The 19,588-nt window shown below is 45.6% G+C and overlaps 1 protein-coding gene across 1 annotated transcript in view; it reads left to right on the top strand.

The window, feature by feature from the left end:
• Window positions 1-19,588, top strand: part of SLC1A7 (solute carrier family 1 member 7) — a 622,845-nt gene that overhangs the window by 397,412 nt on the left and 205,845 nt on the right. The window contains exon 6 of the mRNA XM_086936195.1: window positions 14,275-14,374. Coding sequence (XP_086792321.1) covers window positions 14,275-14,374 — 100 coding nt within the window. The remainder of the gene's footprint in view (window positions 1-14,274; window positions 14,375-19,588) is intronic.

Below are 19,588 nucleotides of genomic sequence, written 5' to 3'. Positions count from 1 at the left end.
AGATATCGCGCACGGCCGCACTGGAGCACTTTAGGGCTGTGGGCAGGGGGAGAAGGGATAGTTCACAGGGCAGGGGACAGGGACGGGGTAGTTTAGGGATGTAGGGGATAGTTTTTAGAGCTCAGAGGAGAGGACAATTTTTGGCCTCAGAGCTGGTGTGGGGTACTTCATGGAGGCAGAGAACTGTTTTTTGGGCTCAGGGCAGGGGGCTGGGATTGGGGTAATTTTTGATGCATGAGGTTCATTTTTAGGGCTCAAGGCAGGGGGAGAAGGGACAATTTACAGGGCAGGATAGGGGTAGTTTCGGGATGTGGGGGATAGCTTAGCACTTAGGGCGGGGAGTCAGGGAAAAAGGGACAGGTTACAGGGCAGGGGGCAGGGTATGATCTTTAGCCAACATGCCCCTTTACCCATCATGTCTTTACCATGAAATTGTGTGGTAAAGGCATGCGTGGTAAAGTCATGCGTGCTAAAGAAGCAATCATGGTATAGACTGCGTGGTACATGCATGCGTTGTTCAGGTATACACTCCCAGTCTACCCGGTAGGACAGCGCTATCCTGTGGCCATAAGGGTTGAAAAGCACAGATTTTCCCCAGTTTACTTTGTAGCCAGAATAGCTGAACATTTCCAGAAGCGTGGCTTGGGGTTCCGCGACAAAAAGGAGAATATCATCCATGTAAATCTCCTGTGAAGCTGACAATGTTAGAGCCTTCAACCCCCTCTGGGAATCCCACCAGTCTCAAAATGTTGTGCTGTGCCCTGTTTTTAGCATCGTCAATCTTCCACACTAGGCCCTTCCTGATGGCTTTCACCTCCGCCAGGTCTTTTCCTAGGGAATGTGTTATATCTTCAAGCTCAGAAACCCTATTCTTTGTGGCTGTCAGACAGTCTGTGGCATTTCGCAGATCCTGTTGCAGAAGTGAGACTTCAGACCGTACTTCACCAATCCTATCTTCTAGGGGCACCCTTGATGTTTGAATCACAGCCATGCATTATCGGGCACTGGGTCATCCGGAGGAGGATCAACCACCTTAGTGTACCTGTTAATTTTCCACTGGCGAAGTGGTTAGGGATCTTTATCCTATGCCATCGTGGAAAGTCAAGTGAGGCACTCACTATATCATCCGTTACCGCTGCCTTAATCAAGTGCAGGAGCAAAGTGGGAGTTAGGGGGGGAAAGGAGCAGCCCCCCACAGAGCGTATCTCCAAGGTGACAGTCACCTGGAAGTCTCTACTCTGCTGAGTCTCACATCCACCATACAAAGCCCTAGGGGGACAAGGGAGAAAACCTCCTGCAGAGGCTCCGCAGAGCATTCTGTGATGCCCCTCAACACAGTTCCTAGTCAGATGACTTGTGACATGGAGGGGCTCAGGCAGCCTCCCTCCGCAGCAAAAGTCAATGTAGGCGACCACACCGGAGCGCAATAGTCACAGTCCTCCCGACTCACTATGTCAGACAGGCCCATCCTTCGCAAGTGAGTGCCATGGCAACAAGCCTAGCCTCGGTGTTGCAGTGCACTCTCCCCACAGGTTTAAATTCTCCTTGATATGTGCCCCCCTTAGACTTATGCTGCAGCACGGAGGGCACACAGGGGCAGCCAAGAAGGGAACTTCCTCCGGGGCCTGACCTCTCACGGCCACAGCAGAGGACCACACAGCACTCCAAAGGGGTTCTAGTCTTCAACTGTGATTTGGCATCTCAGATCTACCGCTCACCGCTCCCTGCCCGGGCACGGTCCCATATTACCATCAGCCAGTTTCTACCATCCAGAGCACTCATCCAGTGTTTAATTCAGGCAAATGGGAGGGGCAAAAGGGGAGGCAATTCAATTCAATTCAATTAATTTTTATTTGTTATGGAACTCCTACGGAGGTCCACAAAAATACACCAATACAATAAAAGAAACATGCTTTATAACAAATACAAAATTCTACCTTAAGCAGTCTGCATAACTATACACATACCAACTAAACTAAAAAAAGAAATTCTAATATATAGCCAGGAATGTTTTAAAAAATTGAAATATTCTATGGCAAAACATTTCATTTGGAGGGGACAACACAAAAGATTGGGCCTCCTGAGCAGAATGAATATTACATTTGATAAATGAGGGTCTCAAAAACATGCTCCTTGCCCTTAGAAGTTCTGGACACACAAATAGCACATGATTGAGATCCTGTATTTGGGAACAGCACAGTTCACAAATTCTCTCCTCTCTAGGAGTTTTTTTCCCAAATGCCCGTTACTTCTCTCAGGGGCAACAGGTTAGTTCTTAAAAGTAGTATTAGCCTTCTGATTCCGTGTGGGACATTCCATGAAAGATAGGGCTGGGGTCTACTCCCCATTGTGCTCACACAGATCACCTCAATGCGGGTTTTAAGGTGACTTAAAGCTATATCTCTTGATGTACTAGTCGTGCTTACTGACTTCTTTAGAAATGACTTCAATACAGGCTTTGGCGTGGGTAAATCACAATTTAAATTAAGCCCAAATTAATGGTTAGCTTGGGCGAATGATCTAAAAAAGGCTGATTTAACTTTTAATTTTGCAAAAATTTCCAACTTCAAGGCGGCCCTTAGAGTGCCCTCATCCCCCCAAAAGAGGGAGTTCCCCCACCTCAGGACCGCTGCCAAAGAAGAAATATAAGAAGAAATTAAATGGAATTCCAAGCGAAGGACATGTGGGGCAGCCAAAGAATTCAAATTACAAATTTGACGGAAAAAACGGCCTTCAGCCTTATCAAAAGAGAGCCAGTAATTCATATCCAAAACTTCTGCAGCATGCGTTAATGTCGGGGAGATTTTAACCTTCAATATTGACAGAACATGATTAAAATGACCTCTCCCACAGATCTTATAAAACCTATTTAGAGCTCCAGCCTGGAAGGCGGCCTTACCAACACACCGTTTGATGTGCTCTGAGTCACACCCGTTTATTGAGAAAACCTTCCCCAAATACAAATACGTATTAACCAGTTCAAGTTCTTCCTGCCCCAATAGCCACTTATACCCTTTCTTTATTCTAGAACCTTTCTTACGAAAGACTAAAACTTTGCTTTTAGCAATATTAATTTTCAAACAATGGTCCTCCGCATATTTAGTCAAGACGACGCTGCAAGCCAATGGTGGTTAAATCAAAAATTGCAACGTCATCTGCATATAGTAGAGAGCCAATGGACATTGTACCAATTCTAGGGGCGTCCCCTTCACTGAGTTTAATTTCTCGGGGAGGTTATAAAGGGGAGGCACCATACGCCCTGACTATCCAGTGCTGGCAATCTCCTCCCTTATGGCCCTCAAGTCTCTGCTGCACGCACCATGTTTTGGTATGCTGCCATCTCAATCAACACCGGCAGCAGGCTTCTTCTCTGAGTCTGTCCCATGTGCATACTCATGCAGTTCACCCTACCTTGCATCTCTGCCAGGGGTCTGCCTGTTGCAGCCACCCCAAAGGGGCACTAAAACCTTCAAGGGGAACTCCACTAGCCAAGTAATACCAGGTGCTGAGGGCCCACCACAGACTGCACCACACCCCTCACAGACACCAGCCCTTGCCTGTGTCAGTCGTCAGGTGGGGAGAGGGCAGGGGAGGTGGGGGGACCGCAGTCCAGGAATAGGGTCACCACAGTACCCCGAGATGTCAGCGGGCAGGTGGAGGAAGCTCACCGCTCGTAGCAATTCCAGCAGCCACCATCTTGAGGCTCTTTGTGTGGCTCCTCATAGGCTGAAGTTCAGCAATTGGCCCCGGCAGACACAGTGGGGCAACAAAACTCACTCCAATGTGTGCCCCCGTTCTGTGAAATTAGGGGAGTAACGAGCTCTGGGGTCACAGGTATAAATCAGGGTAACTGAGGGCACGATGGAACTCTGCAGGGCTACCTCCAACCTGCCATCTTGCTGGCCGAAAATTAGAATTTCTAAGCTTGTTCAGGTGTCTTCTTTGTCACCTCTGTATGTTGTGGCCAGGTTTTTGAGGTGACCTGGACTCAAGAGAGCACTGCTTTAAATGATATACATCAATTGTATCACAATTATAACATAATGTTGATAAACAATTTTTCTGTATTTATTTTCACAAAAATGTTTTTAAACAACATCATGTTTCGTGTAGAAATCAATCATCCATGTATTATAATATTGAATACAGTGGACAATAATACAACATTCACTGTCTATATTAACAATCATTTCAAAGAAATGGTCCTCACCCAATGCATTTCCGGATGAGCAGTCCCTTCATCAGGGGAAAACCTGCTGCCAATTATACTCGGACCTCCTGGTTATGCGATGATGGCAAACATAGTAACCCACAAAGTCGTGTGTGCATCTAGAAACAAATGAAACTCCCTGCGTGTCCACTGCGATGACCAGCAATCCTCTTGTCACTGACATCTGCTGCTCCTGTCAGGCCTGCTTCACTGGGCCAGACCTTCTCAATAAAACGGGGTTATCAAGCCACACTAAATTCTCCCAGCAGCTGTGACTTTCCTCATCATACCACACCTTGCACCCCACTGGCCCCCCTAAGCTCATGGGCATGCCTAACCCTTGTCACCTTGGGCCCCTTTCGAACCTCTAAGTGCCTTAGCACCTGCATCGTCAATATAAATGCATCTACCAGCTTTGCTCTGCCGATCTTCCACCCTATATTGCACTCTGGACCTAAAGCAACCTCCCAGTTACACCCACCATAGTGTCCTCCACCTTGCTTCCTCATAACACCTGTACTCCAGACCCAAGCATCCTACTCCCCATTCTTGCCCATACCTCTTCTTTTTAAAGTCCTCCCTGAGATTTCCTTTCCTACCACTTCCTCCATTGGTGGGGAAAAACTCTCCTACCCTGCACTAGCAAGAGCAGTGTTCTTGCCCCTTGATACATCATCTCCATTCAGTCTTAGTGCCTCTAATACTAAGCTAATGTTTTGCCTCTTCTGATGCCAAAAGTCTTTCCCAGGCTCCTCCTACCTGGGTGACTGGAGTTGCATTACTTTTCTCCCATGTTCCCTCTCCCAATCCTCTTTGTGGGCCACGCTGTCTGATAAAGCGCAACCTGCTGCCACTCCTGGGCTTCTGCACTGGCAGGCCTAATTATTGCCTGCAGCACCACCTGACAACTGGTCCCATGAGCCACACCCTGAGGGATTTTAGTTGTGCCAGCAAAAATCCTCTGCCTAGCTTCCAAATCAGGCATTGTTGATAACCCCCTGCTCCCTTTGTCCCACTTCGTAGTCAGTCACCTTTTGGCTTCTTCTTTTTCAAACTCTTTTTATTGCACGTTTTGGCACTCCATAATACGGAACAAACACATATATAACCATCGGATCTTAACAGACAATCAGTTTTGTCACTAAACACCCCAAGTATCCCTTTCCCCACTCCCACCCGCTACAGGAATTGTGTCATGCATTTACTCTAGTGGCTTGTTCCTCTGTGCTGCTGGGGAGGTGCAGATGTTGCCTCTATATGTGTTCCATTTCCCCCAAACCTTATCCCATTTTTTGGGTATCCTCTATTTGTGTAAACCGCCCACTCAGCTAACATGCACCAATCGACATCTCGCTCCCACTCCATTATTGTTGGCGGACACGGAAACTTCCCATCTACGAGCGATGTTACTCTTCGCAAGTATATAGCCCGTGACCGCCCACAGTTGGTCCATTTGACTTAAGTTGTTGGCATTCCAAATATTAAGCAAGCAGGTCTTGGGGGACATAGTCTGAGTCATCACACATACCTCACTGACCCCCTCGTTAACCGCTTCCCAAAATATCTGAATGATTGGGCATTTCCAGCGTGTATGGTAAAACGTGCCCATTGCCCCACACACCACACCTCTGTTTGCATTCTGCATTACTGTATCGACCCATCTTGAACAGTGTAGTGCATGCGATGTATGTGCGGTGCAAAATGTTTAGCTGGACCAGTCGCAGTTGTGTTGGTATGCCTACCTCTCGCGGTGAGGAGAGCGCATCCCATCAATCCTCATCCTCTAATTCCCCCAGGTCGATCTGCCAGTGTGCATATAGGCTCTCCAGCAGGACTGGTGAATTATTAACTACTTTCCTATAAGTGAGTGAGAATACTTTACTTTCCATGGGGTCTGCGAGCAGTCTATCCTCAAGTGGTGTCGACTCCGGGACCTCGTCTATTTCTTTAGTTGCCTCCTGCTAGGCATGCTGTATTTGCAGGTATCAAAAGTTTCTCGTGTGGACAATTTATATTCCTTTTGTAGTTCAACAAACATCAGTATTTTCCCTTTCTTTACTAAGTCGCTCACTTGCGATATGCCTATGATGTCGCATTTGTCGAAACCTTTACTTTAACTTGAGTTGCCCAATATGGCTGCGTGCCATAGAGGCCTCATTTGTGTCAGTCTATTGCACTAACCTAGTTTCTTAGTGGTGGAGTGCCATAGTGCGACTGTTAGAGTGGTAGGGCCGGTGAATTGTTGTCTACGTGGTTTTGTGTATAGTCCCTCTCTATATCCCTCTACCCACATCTGCCACAAATCCATCTGACACGCTGGGTCCAGTTGTATGCCATATACCCATTTGTTTATGATTGAGTGGTGTGCAGCTCGATAACAGTAGCGAATATCTGGCAAAGCGATTCTCCCGTTATATCACCCCTGGACCAGTTTGGGCCCTGCAGTACACAGCGGCTTACCATCCCAAAGCAGGCTTCTAACTTCCCCCTCTATTGCCTTAAAATACATCTGAGGCATGCTCAGATGTATGTAAGGGGTAAGGGGTCTTCTGTAGCGTGTAGAAGAGCTGAAGCAGAGCCAAACTTTTATATAGCGCTGCGCGTCCTAACAACGTTAGAGGCAGCGCCCGCCAGTGACGGACATCGCTCTGCAGTTGAGTCAAAGGGCCAAGAAGGTTTTGGTCATAGAAGAGTGATGGGGCAGCCGTTGCATATATGCCTAGGTAGCGAAACCCTTCCGTAACTACAATGGCTTCACATTCTGCTGGCAGGGACAGCGCTGTCCCCTGGAGCAAATACACAACCTACTTAGACCAGTTGATAATGTACCTGGAATATCTGCCGTGATTAGAGCAAATCTGGAGTATTCTGTTAATTGAGGCACGGGGAGGCAACGTATGATAGGATGTCATCTGCATAAAGTGAAATTCTGTCCTCCCACTCGTTGGCCCATTTCAGCCCCCTTATCAATGGGTCTCCACATATCCAGCACGCAAAAGGCTCTTGACAGGAGCAAAGATAACGGGGGATAGCGGGCAACCCTGCCTCGTACCATGGTACAAGGTAAATGTTGAATACATGCCCATCTACTACCACTTGTGCAAGAAGCTCATCATAGAGGAGTTTGACCCATTCAAGATATGTCATACGGAGCCCTATACGCTCGTGGACCGCAAACAAACATGGCCACTCGATGGTGTTGAAAGCCATATGGGCGTCTAAAAATAGTATGGCTGCGTTTCCACTGATGGTGCTTTTCCTCGTAAGTACTCCATATAGCCGGCATAGGTTTAGTGCGGTGTTGCGGCCAGGCATGAACCCAGACTGATCCGGTTGGACCAGTTGTGTGACTATGGGGAGCTGTCTTGTGGCCAATAGCAAGTATTTTGGCTTGCACATTTACCAGGGATATTGGCCGGTACGAGGTAAATTCCTCTTCTAGTTTACCTGTCTTGCGGATTAGGACTATTGAGGCAATCCTCTGGTCCCTAGACAGCGCACCAACAGTTTTACTTTCAAGGTACATATTTAGGAGATGGGGTACCCCTTAGGATGCAGTGGTTTTAAGGAGCTCAATTGGGAGGCCATTTGGCGTATGGAGTATGATTCAGAAAAGGGGGTGGTGATGGACAGAGTATCTGAATTAAGCAGACTACTCCTACCCAGTCCAAAGATCAGGGCTTGAAACATCACTGTTTTTTAGCTCACTGCACCATCCCAGCTCAGAACCTGGCTATATGCAAATTAGTCTGTCCCTGGCCCAGTGCATCATGGGAACAGGGCAGACCAAACTACCAAGCCAATTCTTATACTGGGAAGGAAACAAGCTTCCGGGGACCGGTTTCTGTTCATCACCACCCCCTTTTCTGAATCGTTTTTGGCCACTATAGGTGTGGCAGGGTATACTCAGACATGAGTCCATTGCTCACTGCTCCATCAGGATTCAAGCAAGCCGGGCCGACGACGGCTGAAATGCCAGAAACCGGTCCCCGGAAGCTTGTCTCCTTTCTGGTGAAGAATTGGCTTGGTAGTTTGGTCTGCCCTGTTCCCATGATGACCATTACGAGAATGGGGTGGCCCATAAGGTATCGACCTGGGTAAATGGAATTATAAACAAACAATGGTCCTAGACCTATAGATTATGATATTTGATCAAATCAGAAAATGAATGAATGTTCAAAACAAAAGCAACAATGATCAGTCTGCTATCTGTAACTCAAAGACTATATCTTTGAAAAGAAACCTTACACCACGGTTAGAAAAAATATATTCTTGTTTAATTTTTCTGTATTCATTTTTTACATTATTTTTGTCGATAAAAACATAGGTTGCCCCAAGGTGGGAACGTGCAAAAGAAAAGATGTGATTCAGAGAGGTGAAAACAAGTGAGGAGGAGAAAAGGAATTACACAGTAGTGATTAAGAGATGGTTTTTTATAATTTTAACAATCAATACTGGACACAAAATTCACCGTATTGTACACCTGGCCGACAATCCTAATTCATTTAAATTGTGATCAACAACATTGTAGGTCACACGTATAAATGTCCTCAATCTTGCACTGTCTACAATGTTGGAAAAACAATGGTCCTAGGTATATATATTGAAAATGTCGACGTTTCGACTCGACTTATTCCCAACCGGTGATTTGGACCTGGGGATTGCGAGTCTTCATCAGGACAAAGAGCAAAAACGAGGCAACCAGGGAATACTGAATAACCCCTTTGTAGTAGAGAAAACGATGTTGGGTGATCCGAATTCACCACATCTCAACAGGAGTCCTTGAAATCATATCTTGGTCCATGTCAAGGAGACGCTATTTTTAATGTTGACATGGCGGGTAGTACCTTGTTATATGGACAATCAATGCCTCCAAGTCGGTAAATTACGAGCTTCCACTCCGGAATTCAACGGACACTGATTTTAAAATATACTGTTTTTTGGATAAGCAATAGCAACTGTACTCCAATTCAAATTCGAAGGAGCCGCTGTATTCACGATCTCAGCGTATACATCCGAGCCTCACGGTGCTTCCGGATGTCCAATCATATTAATGTAGAAAATGCTCCCACTCGATTTGGAACGCCGTTTTTCCGTGTGAAAAATCGTCTACATCTGAGCCGTTGGACGGCATCCTGTAGCACTGTGAGGCTCGGATGTAGACGATTTTTCACACGGAAAAACAGTGTTCCAAATCGTGTGGGAGCATTTTCTACATTAATATGATTGGACATCCGGAAGCACCGTGAGGCTCGGATGTATACGCTGAGATCGTGAATACAGCGGCTCCTTCGAATTTGAATTGGAGTACCGTTGCTATTGCTTATCCAAAAAACAGTATATTTTAAAATCAGTGTCCGTTGAATTCCGGAGTGGAAGCTCGTAATTTACCGACTTGGAGGCATTGATTGTCCATATAACAAGGTACTACCCGCCATGTCAACATAAGAAATAGCGTCTCCTTGACATGGACCAAGATAGGATTTCAAGGACTCCTGTTGAGATGTGGTGAATTCGGATCATCCAACATCGTTTTCTCTACTACAGAGGGGTTATTCAGTATTCCCTGGTTGCCTTGTTTTTGCTCTTTGTCCTGATGAAGACTCGCAATCCCCAGGTCCAAATCACCGGTTGGGAATAAGTCGAGTCGAAACGTCGGCATTTTCAATATATATACCTAGGACCATTGTTTTTCCAACATTGTAGACAGTGCAAGATTGAGGACATTTATACGTGTGTACTACAATGTTGTTGATCACAATTTAAATGAATTAGGATTGTCGGCCAGGTGTACAATACGGTGAATTTTGTGTCCAGTGTTGATTGTTAAATTTATAAAAAAACATCTCTTAATCACTACTGTGTAATTCCTTTTCTCCTCCTCACTTGTTTTCACCTCTCTGAATCACATCTTTTCTTTTGCACGTTCCCACCTTGGGGCAACCTATGTTTTTATCGACAAAAATAATGTAAAAAATGAATACAGAAAAATTAAACAAGAATATATTTTTTCTAACCGTGGTGTAAGGTTTCTTTTCAAAGATATAGTTTTGAGTTACAGATAGCAGACTGATCATTGTTGCTTTTGTTTTGAACATTCATTCATTTTCTGATTTGATCAAATATTATAATCTATAGGTCTAGGACCATTGTTTGTTTATAATTCCTGTTCCCATGATGCACTGGGCCAGGGACAGACTGATTTGCATATAGCCAGGTTCTGAGCTGGGATGGGGCAGTGAGTTAAATAACGGTGATGGATCAAGCCCCGATCTTTGGACTGGGTAAGAGACGTCTGCTTAATTCAGACACTCTGTTCATCACCACCCCCTTTTCTGATTCGTTTTTGGCCACTATAGGTGTGGCAGGGTATACTCAGACATGAGTCCCTTACTCACTGCTCCATCAGGATTCAAGCAAGCCGGGCCGACGACGGCTGAAATGCCAGAAACCGGTCCCCGGAAGCTTGTTTCCTTTCCAGTAAAAGAATTGGCTTGGTAGTTTGGTCTGCCCTGTTCCCATGATGCACTGGGCCAGGGATAGACTGATTTGCATATAGCCAGGTTCTGAGCTGGGATGGGGCAGTGAGTTAAATAATGGTGATGGATCAAGCCCTGATCTTTGGACTGGGTAAGAGTGGTCTGCTTAATTCAGACACTCTGTTCATCACCACCCCCCTTTTCTGAATTGTATGCTGAGTATGGCTGCTGTAATTTCCTCTGTGGTGATGTCCGCATCCAGTGTTTGCTGATCATCTGTGGTCAATTTTGGGATTTGTATGTAATTATTTATCTCCCTACCTGATCTATGGTGGCGGTTGAGCCGGTGGAATAGAGTTGCGCATAATGACATGCAAACCCATCTGCAATTTGTTCGGGGTTCCGCAGGCACGTCCCACTCTGCCCATGTATTACTCTAATCCACCGCTCTGCTCTTTCACTTCTATCGAGCCATGCCAGGAGCTTACTGGCTCTGTTGTCCTATTCATATATTCTATATATTTTGGCCCGGTGCTTCCCTCTGGCTGTTTCAGTTGCTAGGTCCTTGTATTCTTTCCTTTTGAGTTCTAAAATGGGATTTTCAGCCCCATCCCGGGTGCCCTCCAAAGGCCTATTCCCTTTCCAAGATGTCCTGCTCTAGTTCGCTTAGTTGTTCATCTTTCTCTTTCCTATGGCCCACTGTGAGGGAGAGGGCCTGGCCCTTAAATATGGCTTTGTAGGCCTCCCACAATACTTGCGATGATTGGACCGAACCCACATTTTCCGTAATGTAATGGTCAGTGTCTTTGACCAGGGCGGTCCTTATATGCGGGATTTTAAGGCTCCATGAGCTGATTGTGATCGCCCTACGAGTGGGTTCTGTACGTATTGCATATCGTGTGGTTATGGGGGCATGTTCTGAAGTGCCTCTAGCTAAATGTTGGACCTCAGCAAAATATTGCGCAGTATCTGCCAGTGTATGTTATCAATTCGGGAGTTGCTTTTATGGGCAACTGAATAATAAGTGTATTGCCATGCCTGTGGGTGAGTCGCCCGCCATATGTCCATCAGGCCCATAGCTGTTAGAAATTCAGCCATCGTGTTTTTTGTTCATCGAGTCTCGCTAGGAGGACATTTGTCCATTTGGTCACATAGCGTTGTGTTGAGGTCCCCTCCTATCACTAGTTCGCCTTCTGGGTCACTATGAATGGGAGACATTTCCTCATTAGTATCCCCACCCCTATGGACCCGGTAGTGTATCCTGAGTGGACTATAAGCTTATATCCCCATCGGTTCAGTGCCTTGCAGGTGTGTTCAACGAGGAGAGTCTCTTGCAGCAAAATAATATCTGCAGCTTGCAGCTTGATATACTGGAGCACCCCCCCACCCCCTTTGATTTTGTCTGCCAACCCATTGACGTTCCAGGAGAGCAATTTTAGTGCCAGCTCAACTCTTATGTCTCCAGGGGCATCGATAGCCTTTATAGCTTTTGCGTGAGGCCCGCACTGGGCTCATTGTCTAGAGTATGTTTTGGGGGCAAATATGTCTTGTTAGCATGTATAGTAGATGCCTATATTATATGTGACCGGTATATGTATGTCTGGTGGAATGCTCGGGAACCAGTAAGCCGTACGTGCTCTGACAGATCAAAAACCTGTACAAAACAATTGAACAGTGCTAAACCCCTCTTATCTTGCCCATTCCTCCCCCCTCCCTGCAAGACGGACTTCAAACTACCCGCCACTCCAACTTTGCAGCACACCCGTCGCCCCCCCTTCCCAATTTCAGGGGAGAAGGGAACCATTGAGTCTACATCCCCCGATCCATTATATCAAACAGGCTTTAATTATTGGTTTACAAATTGTATACTCAGCCAGTCTGGCTCGAGAGCGCTTCTGCTCCGTCTGTTCACTGACAAGCGATGACGTGAGTCAGTCATGTCTCTTACGTGACACTGTTTAACCATACGCATTTGTATGCGTAGTATCTGGGCCGTCCATGTGTGTCTTTGAGTGAGTAACTACAGCCACTTGGTCACACCGGGCCAATCCGTCTGCTCTCCATTCGATCGGCGTGGGTGGTGTAACTTTCTTCTCGATCCTGTGTAGCCTCTGTGCGATCTTTCCCTGTCCGCCTCTGACGCCTCTCTGAGTTATTTGGGTAACCCACCTGCCACCTTCAATCCAGCCACTCCTAGGCAGCCTTCGGTTCCGTGAAGACCCATGCTTTTCCGTCTGACTCAATCCTGAGTTTCGTGGAGAATAGCATAGCATAAGGCAACGCTTTGTCTCTCAGGACTTTTTTGACTACAAGGAAACTTCTGTGCTGCCTTTGGACCTTGATTGTAAAATCCGGGAAATACTTGATGGTGCTGTTATTGATTTTGAGAGGAGGGGCACACGATGCAGTCTGAAGTATCATAGCCCTGTCACAGAAATTGAAAACCCGGGCCAGTATGGGCCTGGAAGGCTGGACCGGTTTGGGTTTGCCCCCAGGTACTCGGTGTGCTCATTCAATAGAGAACATTTTTGAGAGAGTATTGGGCTGCAGACGTTGTGTGATAAACTCCTCCACAAATAAATCAGCGGCCTGACCTTCCGCTTTCTCAGGAACTCCAATAATTCTAACATTATTCCTTCTAGCCCTCCTTTCATAGTCATCGAGCGGGTCCGCAAGTGCCTGACTGGTAGCTTGCAGTTCCTGGACCAGTTTCTCAGGGTTCTTAGAGGTTTTGGCAAGGTTCTGGATTACTCCTTCCACTTCTTTCATTCGCTCGTCCATTTTGCGAAAGTCTGCCCGGATGAGGGCGATTTCTATGGAAACGGAATTGATTCGAGATTCAAGTGATGTGCGCACAGCTGTGACAGCCGAGAGAATGTCATGCAGCGTAGGTGCGTTTTGCGCTGGAGGCGCATCAATTGCTGCCTGAGGCATGTCGGTCTGTGTATTGGTACCATCCTGAGTCTTAATCTTTTGGCTTCTTTGAAGGAATTGTGTTCTCCCATACCTTAGTTCACATTCTCTCCTTTTTTGTCCTCCCCGCACAACGTCGAACCAATGGAACCCCTCCATGCTTCAGCTATAACTGTCCACTTGACCCCATGCTGGTACTGCCACAGAGGTGAACAGGCCAAAGATGCAGCCCCCACCCCCTGTAGCGACTGTCGTTGTGACCCAGCCCACCAAAGGACACCAACACTTGCTCCACCTATGCGGCAACCAAGACATCCTCTTAACCTGAGTTCCTCAGCACTAACACCGCAGTCACCACCCTCTTACTACTGCCACAAGTCAATCTATAATACTGCTTTCCTCCCATTACTACCTCCCCTACTCACAACCTGCCACTATCACCCAATCCTCTCCAACGCACACAGCCATACCTTCCAACAGAAAGAACTGCTGAGGGTGACCAGTGATCAAAAAGGCACCCTCCCTCCTTATTCTTCCCTAGAAACCCTAGCACCCAAGTCAGTCAAAGCCCTCCCCCACACCTGCCTGGCCCACCACCTGCCTAAATACCCCATGGTTGCCTCCTTCCAACCACATTATTATAAAAAGTGCAACTCTCTTTTTGTGTTACAGGTATAATGCTGGGAAGGATGGGCAACAGTGGTGTCCCTGTGGTCAGTTTTTGTCAGTGTCTAAATGAATCTGTGATGAAGATAGTAGCCGTTTCTGTGTGGTAAGTAACCGTTTCCTGTTTTCGAAGTGATTTGATGTTTTTCAAAAGTAAAATCACATCTAGAGAGGTTCGATTTATGCAGCCTAATGACTGAATAATGTGTTATTTTATGAAAGATACAGAAATATGCTCTATCTCAATGGCTTTCCCTAAATCAGCAATAAATGATGAGGTAAAATGCTAACATTTCTTTCTTCAAGTATTCTGTAAGCCATTGTGTTGCAACCTTGATAGAAATAGCTTGCCTCATTTCATCCTAATCTCAGTATTTTGTAGCTAATTCAGGTATAATTGTGACTTTTCTTGCATGGTGACCAGTCTAGAACGACTTTTCAAAGACAAGGTGTAGTAGAACCCCTAGAAAATGTTTCTGCCCCCAAAGTGTAAGGAAAATACAGTGTTACTGGAGGGGTCTGTTGAGGTTAAATTGACAAAGGAATATGCAGATGAAAATGTTATGTAGGTGCGAAAGAATGCCCATTGAGCTTTCAGATTCCATTAGTTTTAGTGCACACATCCAGGATTAAAGTAATTTAAAAGCACAAAATGCATTACCAATGGTGAAAAAGCCACCAGTGTGGCAAATTTCCACTGTCATAAATTAAGCGATATAAATCAGGTAGTGGCGAGGAGGCAAGGGCATGAAAAATGCAATGAGCATTCACAAGTATGGATTTTTGGGAGTATTGACAACTTTTTCAGGTGGAGGGACACCTGGGCAACATATATAAGATTGTCCTGTTTAAAAAAGGTGTAGGTATCTCCCATATAAGAAAGGGGGGCTTCCGTGGGCTACACGAATGTGTTTCTCCTGTGAAAAAAGTATTGCTCCTGGAAAGAAAAACGTTAAATGAGCAGTTGCATATTTGTGTATGCTTAACTCAAGCAAGTATTCCACCTAGTGGGAAAATCTGCATGAATAAAATGTAATGTATATGTCTGTTGTAGATTCTTTTATGAATCCACAAAATGATGGTAGTCTGCGTCATCGGGCCTTTGTGACTCAGTCCTTTGGGATTAGCATCTTCATTAATGGCTGATATGATTCATGTATTTGCTTTAAGGTATTTCTTTATGTAAGAGTATGTGCTGTCGCCTGGTGTTTTGAACCTCTGCCAGGTTTGATTAGCTTTGTTCCACATAGATCGGTTGTATTTCAGCTTAGTGTCGTGGTTTTACAGCAAGACCCAAGACATGTATTTTCTGCGTATTCAAAGCCTGCCAATCCCTTACAAAGAGGAATGCTCACTGAGCAAGAATTGCAATGTTGATAAACTTGATGAATGCAGCCCGTCTGCAGACTGGACCGTATCTTACAAATGCAAGTAGAAGAGGCTGTGGCATCTCTCACTAAATGTGCTGCAAAGCTCAAAGTACCTCTTCGGCTTCTTAGTTCACGGACCTTTTACACATCTTGCTAAAGTAGCAGTGTAGGAAACTTGATGAAGAGGCCGAGGGACCAAAGACAACTACATGTTGTATATGTTTTAAAACTATTGTTAGGTTTACAATCTGTACCTGGTGAAGTTGACTAACAGAAACTGTAATGTGAGTTTGTGTGTGACAATGAAAACCATACTAGCTGTGGCACAGGGCTGCAAGCCACCCTGCCACCACTCAGGGGTTGCACACAACCCCTCAGGAGTTGCACATCAGGAGTTGCACACCCCCCCTCAGGAGTTGCACACCACCTCTCATTTCCATTTCCTGCCAGCCAGAAGTCCTGAATATTCGGATGGTGCCTGCCTGTTTCAGCGTTTGTCTGTGTCATTCAGGTCTAAAGATACCACAAAGTAGTACCGGGAAAACTCTTGAGCTGATGCTCTGCAACTTAATGTCTCATCCTTCTTTGGCAGACATCTTGGGGTAGGCACTCTGGGTTTTAGAAGTTTAGCTTCACCGACCTTATTGGTCTAGTAGCCTATCCTAAATCACAGCCATGCATATTTTCTCTGCCCGGTGAATTATGCCTTTTTGACAAATATTATCGGATGTATGTTGAGGTTTTGTCACCCTATTTCAGCACAATGGACGTGACAGGTAAGTTTAACTATATGCAAATATAGTTCAAAATACAACTACCTAGATACTTTGATACCATATTGTCAGCCAAATTACCTTTAAATTCGAAGCAAATTGATAATCTTTCATTCTGACTGAATGATCTACCTATTGATCAATTGCTCCCTAGTACAATGTGTCTTCTGTGTTTAAGAAAAGAAAAAGAAAACGTCAATAAGTTGAGTAGGAAAATTAGCCCTTTGTGTGTGTCCAAAAAGGATAACTTAAAGAGACTTTTCCCCTGTAATGCTAAAAAGAAGACTGTCAGTGGCACCGAGCTAACAAGTGGTCTTGAGGGACAATACAGGTTATGATATTGTTGTGACTTTTTGCAGAAGTGGAGGTACAGCAGCTCCAATAAAGTGTTGGCAGCTCTGTACAACTGTTGCACACTTAGAATCCAGAACATTAGAAATGCATACCTGAATTGTATTTCGAACTTAGGGCCCGATTACAATGTCGGACGGTCCGCCACCGACAGGTCATCAGTGGTGGTACGCCCGAAATCCAGGGCTGTGGTCTGATCGCCGGATTATGATGCCGGCGGTCACAGTAATGTGGTTGGGGGTAAAGACCCCCACCTCCGACAGGATCAAAGATCCCTTCGGGGCGGCTGTCAGACACCTCCCTTCATGATGCTCGGGTTCCCGGAGGCCTGGAAACAAACAAAAATCCTTCCCCTTTTGAAGAAGGCCACTCTTGATCCCCTTACCCCGGAGAATTATTGCCCTATCTCCCTCCTGCCCAGCTTAGCGAAGGTTTGTGAGAAGGTGGTGACCAGACAACTTACAGAGTTTGTTGAAGGGTCTGATGTTCTGCACCCAGTGCAGTTTGGGTTTCGTTCCTCCTATAGCACCGAGTCAGCACTGGTGGAGATTTCCGAAGCAATTCGCGAGTGCCTAGAAGCTCGTGGGAGAGCAGCACTGGTAATGCTCGACCTGTTGGCAGCATTTGACACGGCACTACACTCCCTGCTGCTCGCCCGACTCACGGGGATTGGCGTCTCAGGCGCTGCCTGGTCCTGGCTGAGGTCCTTCCTTGAAAGGCGGGCTCAATAGGTTTGGCTGCCACCGCCCACCTCAACTCCGCAGCCGGTCACTACTGGTGTCCCACAGGGGCCTTTCTTTAGCCCCCTTCTTTTGAATATTTACATCACTCCTCTGCTCTATTTAGCTGAGGACTTGGGGTCTAAGGTGATAGCCTATGCGGACGACACCCAGCTTCTCTTTACCTGGGAAAAGGATGAGGACTCTGTATCCTTTGCTCAGCACTGCTTGTCTTCAGTCTTTGAGTGGCTTGCGGCGGCCCAACTCAAATGTAACGAAGACAAGTCAGAGATACCACTCTATGGGAAATTCTCTTTAGGCTTCAGAGACACGATCTGGCCTCCTGGGTTCCCCCTACCACCCTCTAATGGCAAAGCCTCTAAAAACCTAGGAGTGTGCAGGGGCGTAGCTAGAGCTTGTGGCGCCCAGGGCTATCCCTCAGATTGCCGCCCCCCATTGGGGGGCGGAGGGGGGGTGCTGGGGAAAGAGGACGGTGAGCACTTGAAATAAATTCCACCGCACAGCCCAATGGCCCGTTAACTGTCAAAAGCAAAACCTTTTATTCACATCTTTTTGGTAGAGTCAATCAAATAATTTGCATCCGCTTTTAGCTTGTTTACTGCTGCAACAAGTTCGCAAATAAATCTCATAATCACCCCCCACCTGTCTCAGCTGCTTAATAGCCCTTCTTCAGCCTCTGTGGTGGTATTTCTACCTCAGAATGTATTCATTTTTGCAGTTTTCCCAACGTTGCCTTTAGACAGTGGAATAATTTCTAACTGACAATCGATTAATTAGATAATTATGATGAATGGGAAAACTTAATAAATGCATGTAAGTTTATTGATATGCATACTCTGGCGAGTCCTAGCTTCCTTGGATCACTTGTCTAGGATTATGGAGCAGGTCAGGCCTTAAGCACTAGTATGCCACAGTTGTCAACAGTCAATAGAACACAGTTATGAAAAAAGTCAGTGAACAAGATTGTACAGCCAGAGACATTCTTTGTAAAGGAAATAGCTTTTTAAACGAGCGTCAAGCCTAAAATGCGCGAGCAATAAATGGATTGAAGAAAGCGCAGCATTTCAAGCTCTGAATGCATCACCTGAAACGGTGTGCACCTGTTACAACGCATTTTTTACAACGCACTACTGTTACAACGCATCCATTACAACGCGGATACTGTTACAACTCATGTTTTTACAACGCATTTTTTTACAACGCAGGTACCTTTACAACGCATACCATTACAACGTAAGTATTGGTAAGTATATAGTTATTTTTTAAATGTTATATGTTTGGGGTAAAGGGGTATTTTTAGGGGTTAGGGTCAGTTTAGGGTTTTTGGGTAAAGGGGTATTTTTAGGGTTCTGGGTCAGTTTTCAGTTTTTGGGTAAAGGGGTATTTTTAGGGTTCAGGGTCAGTTTTCAGTTTTTGGGTAAAGGGGTATTTTTAGGGTTCAGGGTCAGTTTTTAGTTTTTGGGTAAAGGGGTATTTTTAGGGTTCAGGGTCAGTTTTTAGTTTTTGGGTAAAGGGGTATTTTTAGGGTTCAGGGTCAATTTTTAGTTTTTGGGTAAAGGGGTATTTTTAGGGTTCAGGGTCAGTTTTTAGTTTTTGGGTAAAGGGGTATTTTTAGGGTTCAGGGTCAGTTTTCAGTTTTTGGGTAAAGGGGTATTTTTAGGGTTCAGGGTCAGTTTTTAGTTTTTGGGTAAAGGGGTATTTTTAGGGTTCAGGGTCAGTTTTTAGTTTTTGGGTAAAGGGGTATTTTTAGGGTTCAGGGTCAGTTTTCAGTTTTTGGGTAAAGGGGTATTTTTAGGGTTCAGGGTCAGTTTTCAGTTTTTGGGTAAAGGGGTATTTTTAGGGTTCAGGGTCAGTTTTTAGTTTTTGGGTAAAGGGGTATTTTTAGGGTTCAGGGTCAGTTTTTAGTTTTTGGGTAAAGGGGTATTTTTAGGGTTCAGGGTCAGTTTTCAGTTTTTGGGTAAAGGGGTATTTTTAGGGTTCAGGGTCAGTTTTTAGTTTTTGGGTAAAGGGGTATTTTTAGGGTTCAGGGTCAGTTTTTAGTTTTTGGGTAAAGGGGTATTTTTAGGGTTCAGGGTCAGTTTTTAGT

The sequence above is a fragment of the Lissotriton vulgaris genome, chromosome 1_1, assembly GCF_964263255.1.
Source record: "Lissotriton vulgaris chromosome 1_1, aLisVul1.2, whole genome shotgun sequence".
NCBI classification, from domain to species: domain Eukaryota; kingdom Metazoa; phylum Chordata; class Amphibia; order Caudata; family Salamandridae; genus Lissotriton; species Lissotriton vulgaris.
This window is presented reverse-complemented; position numbering and strand designations above follow the sequence as displayed.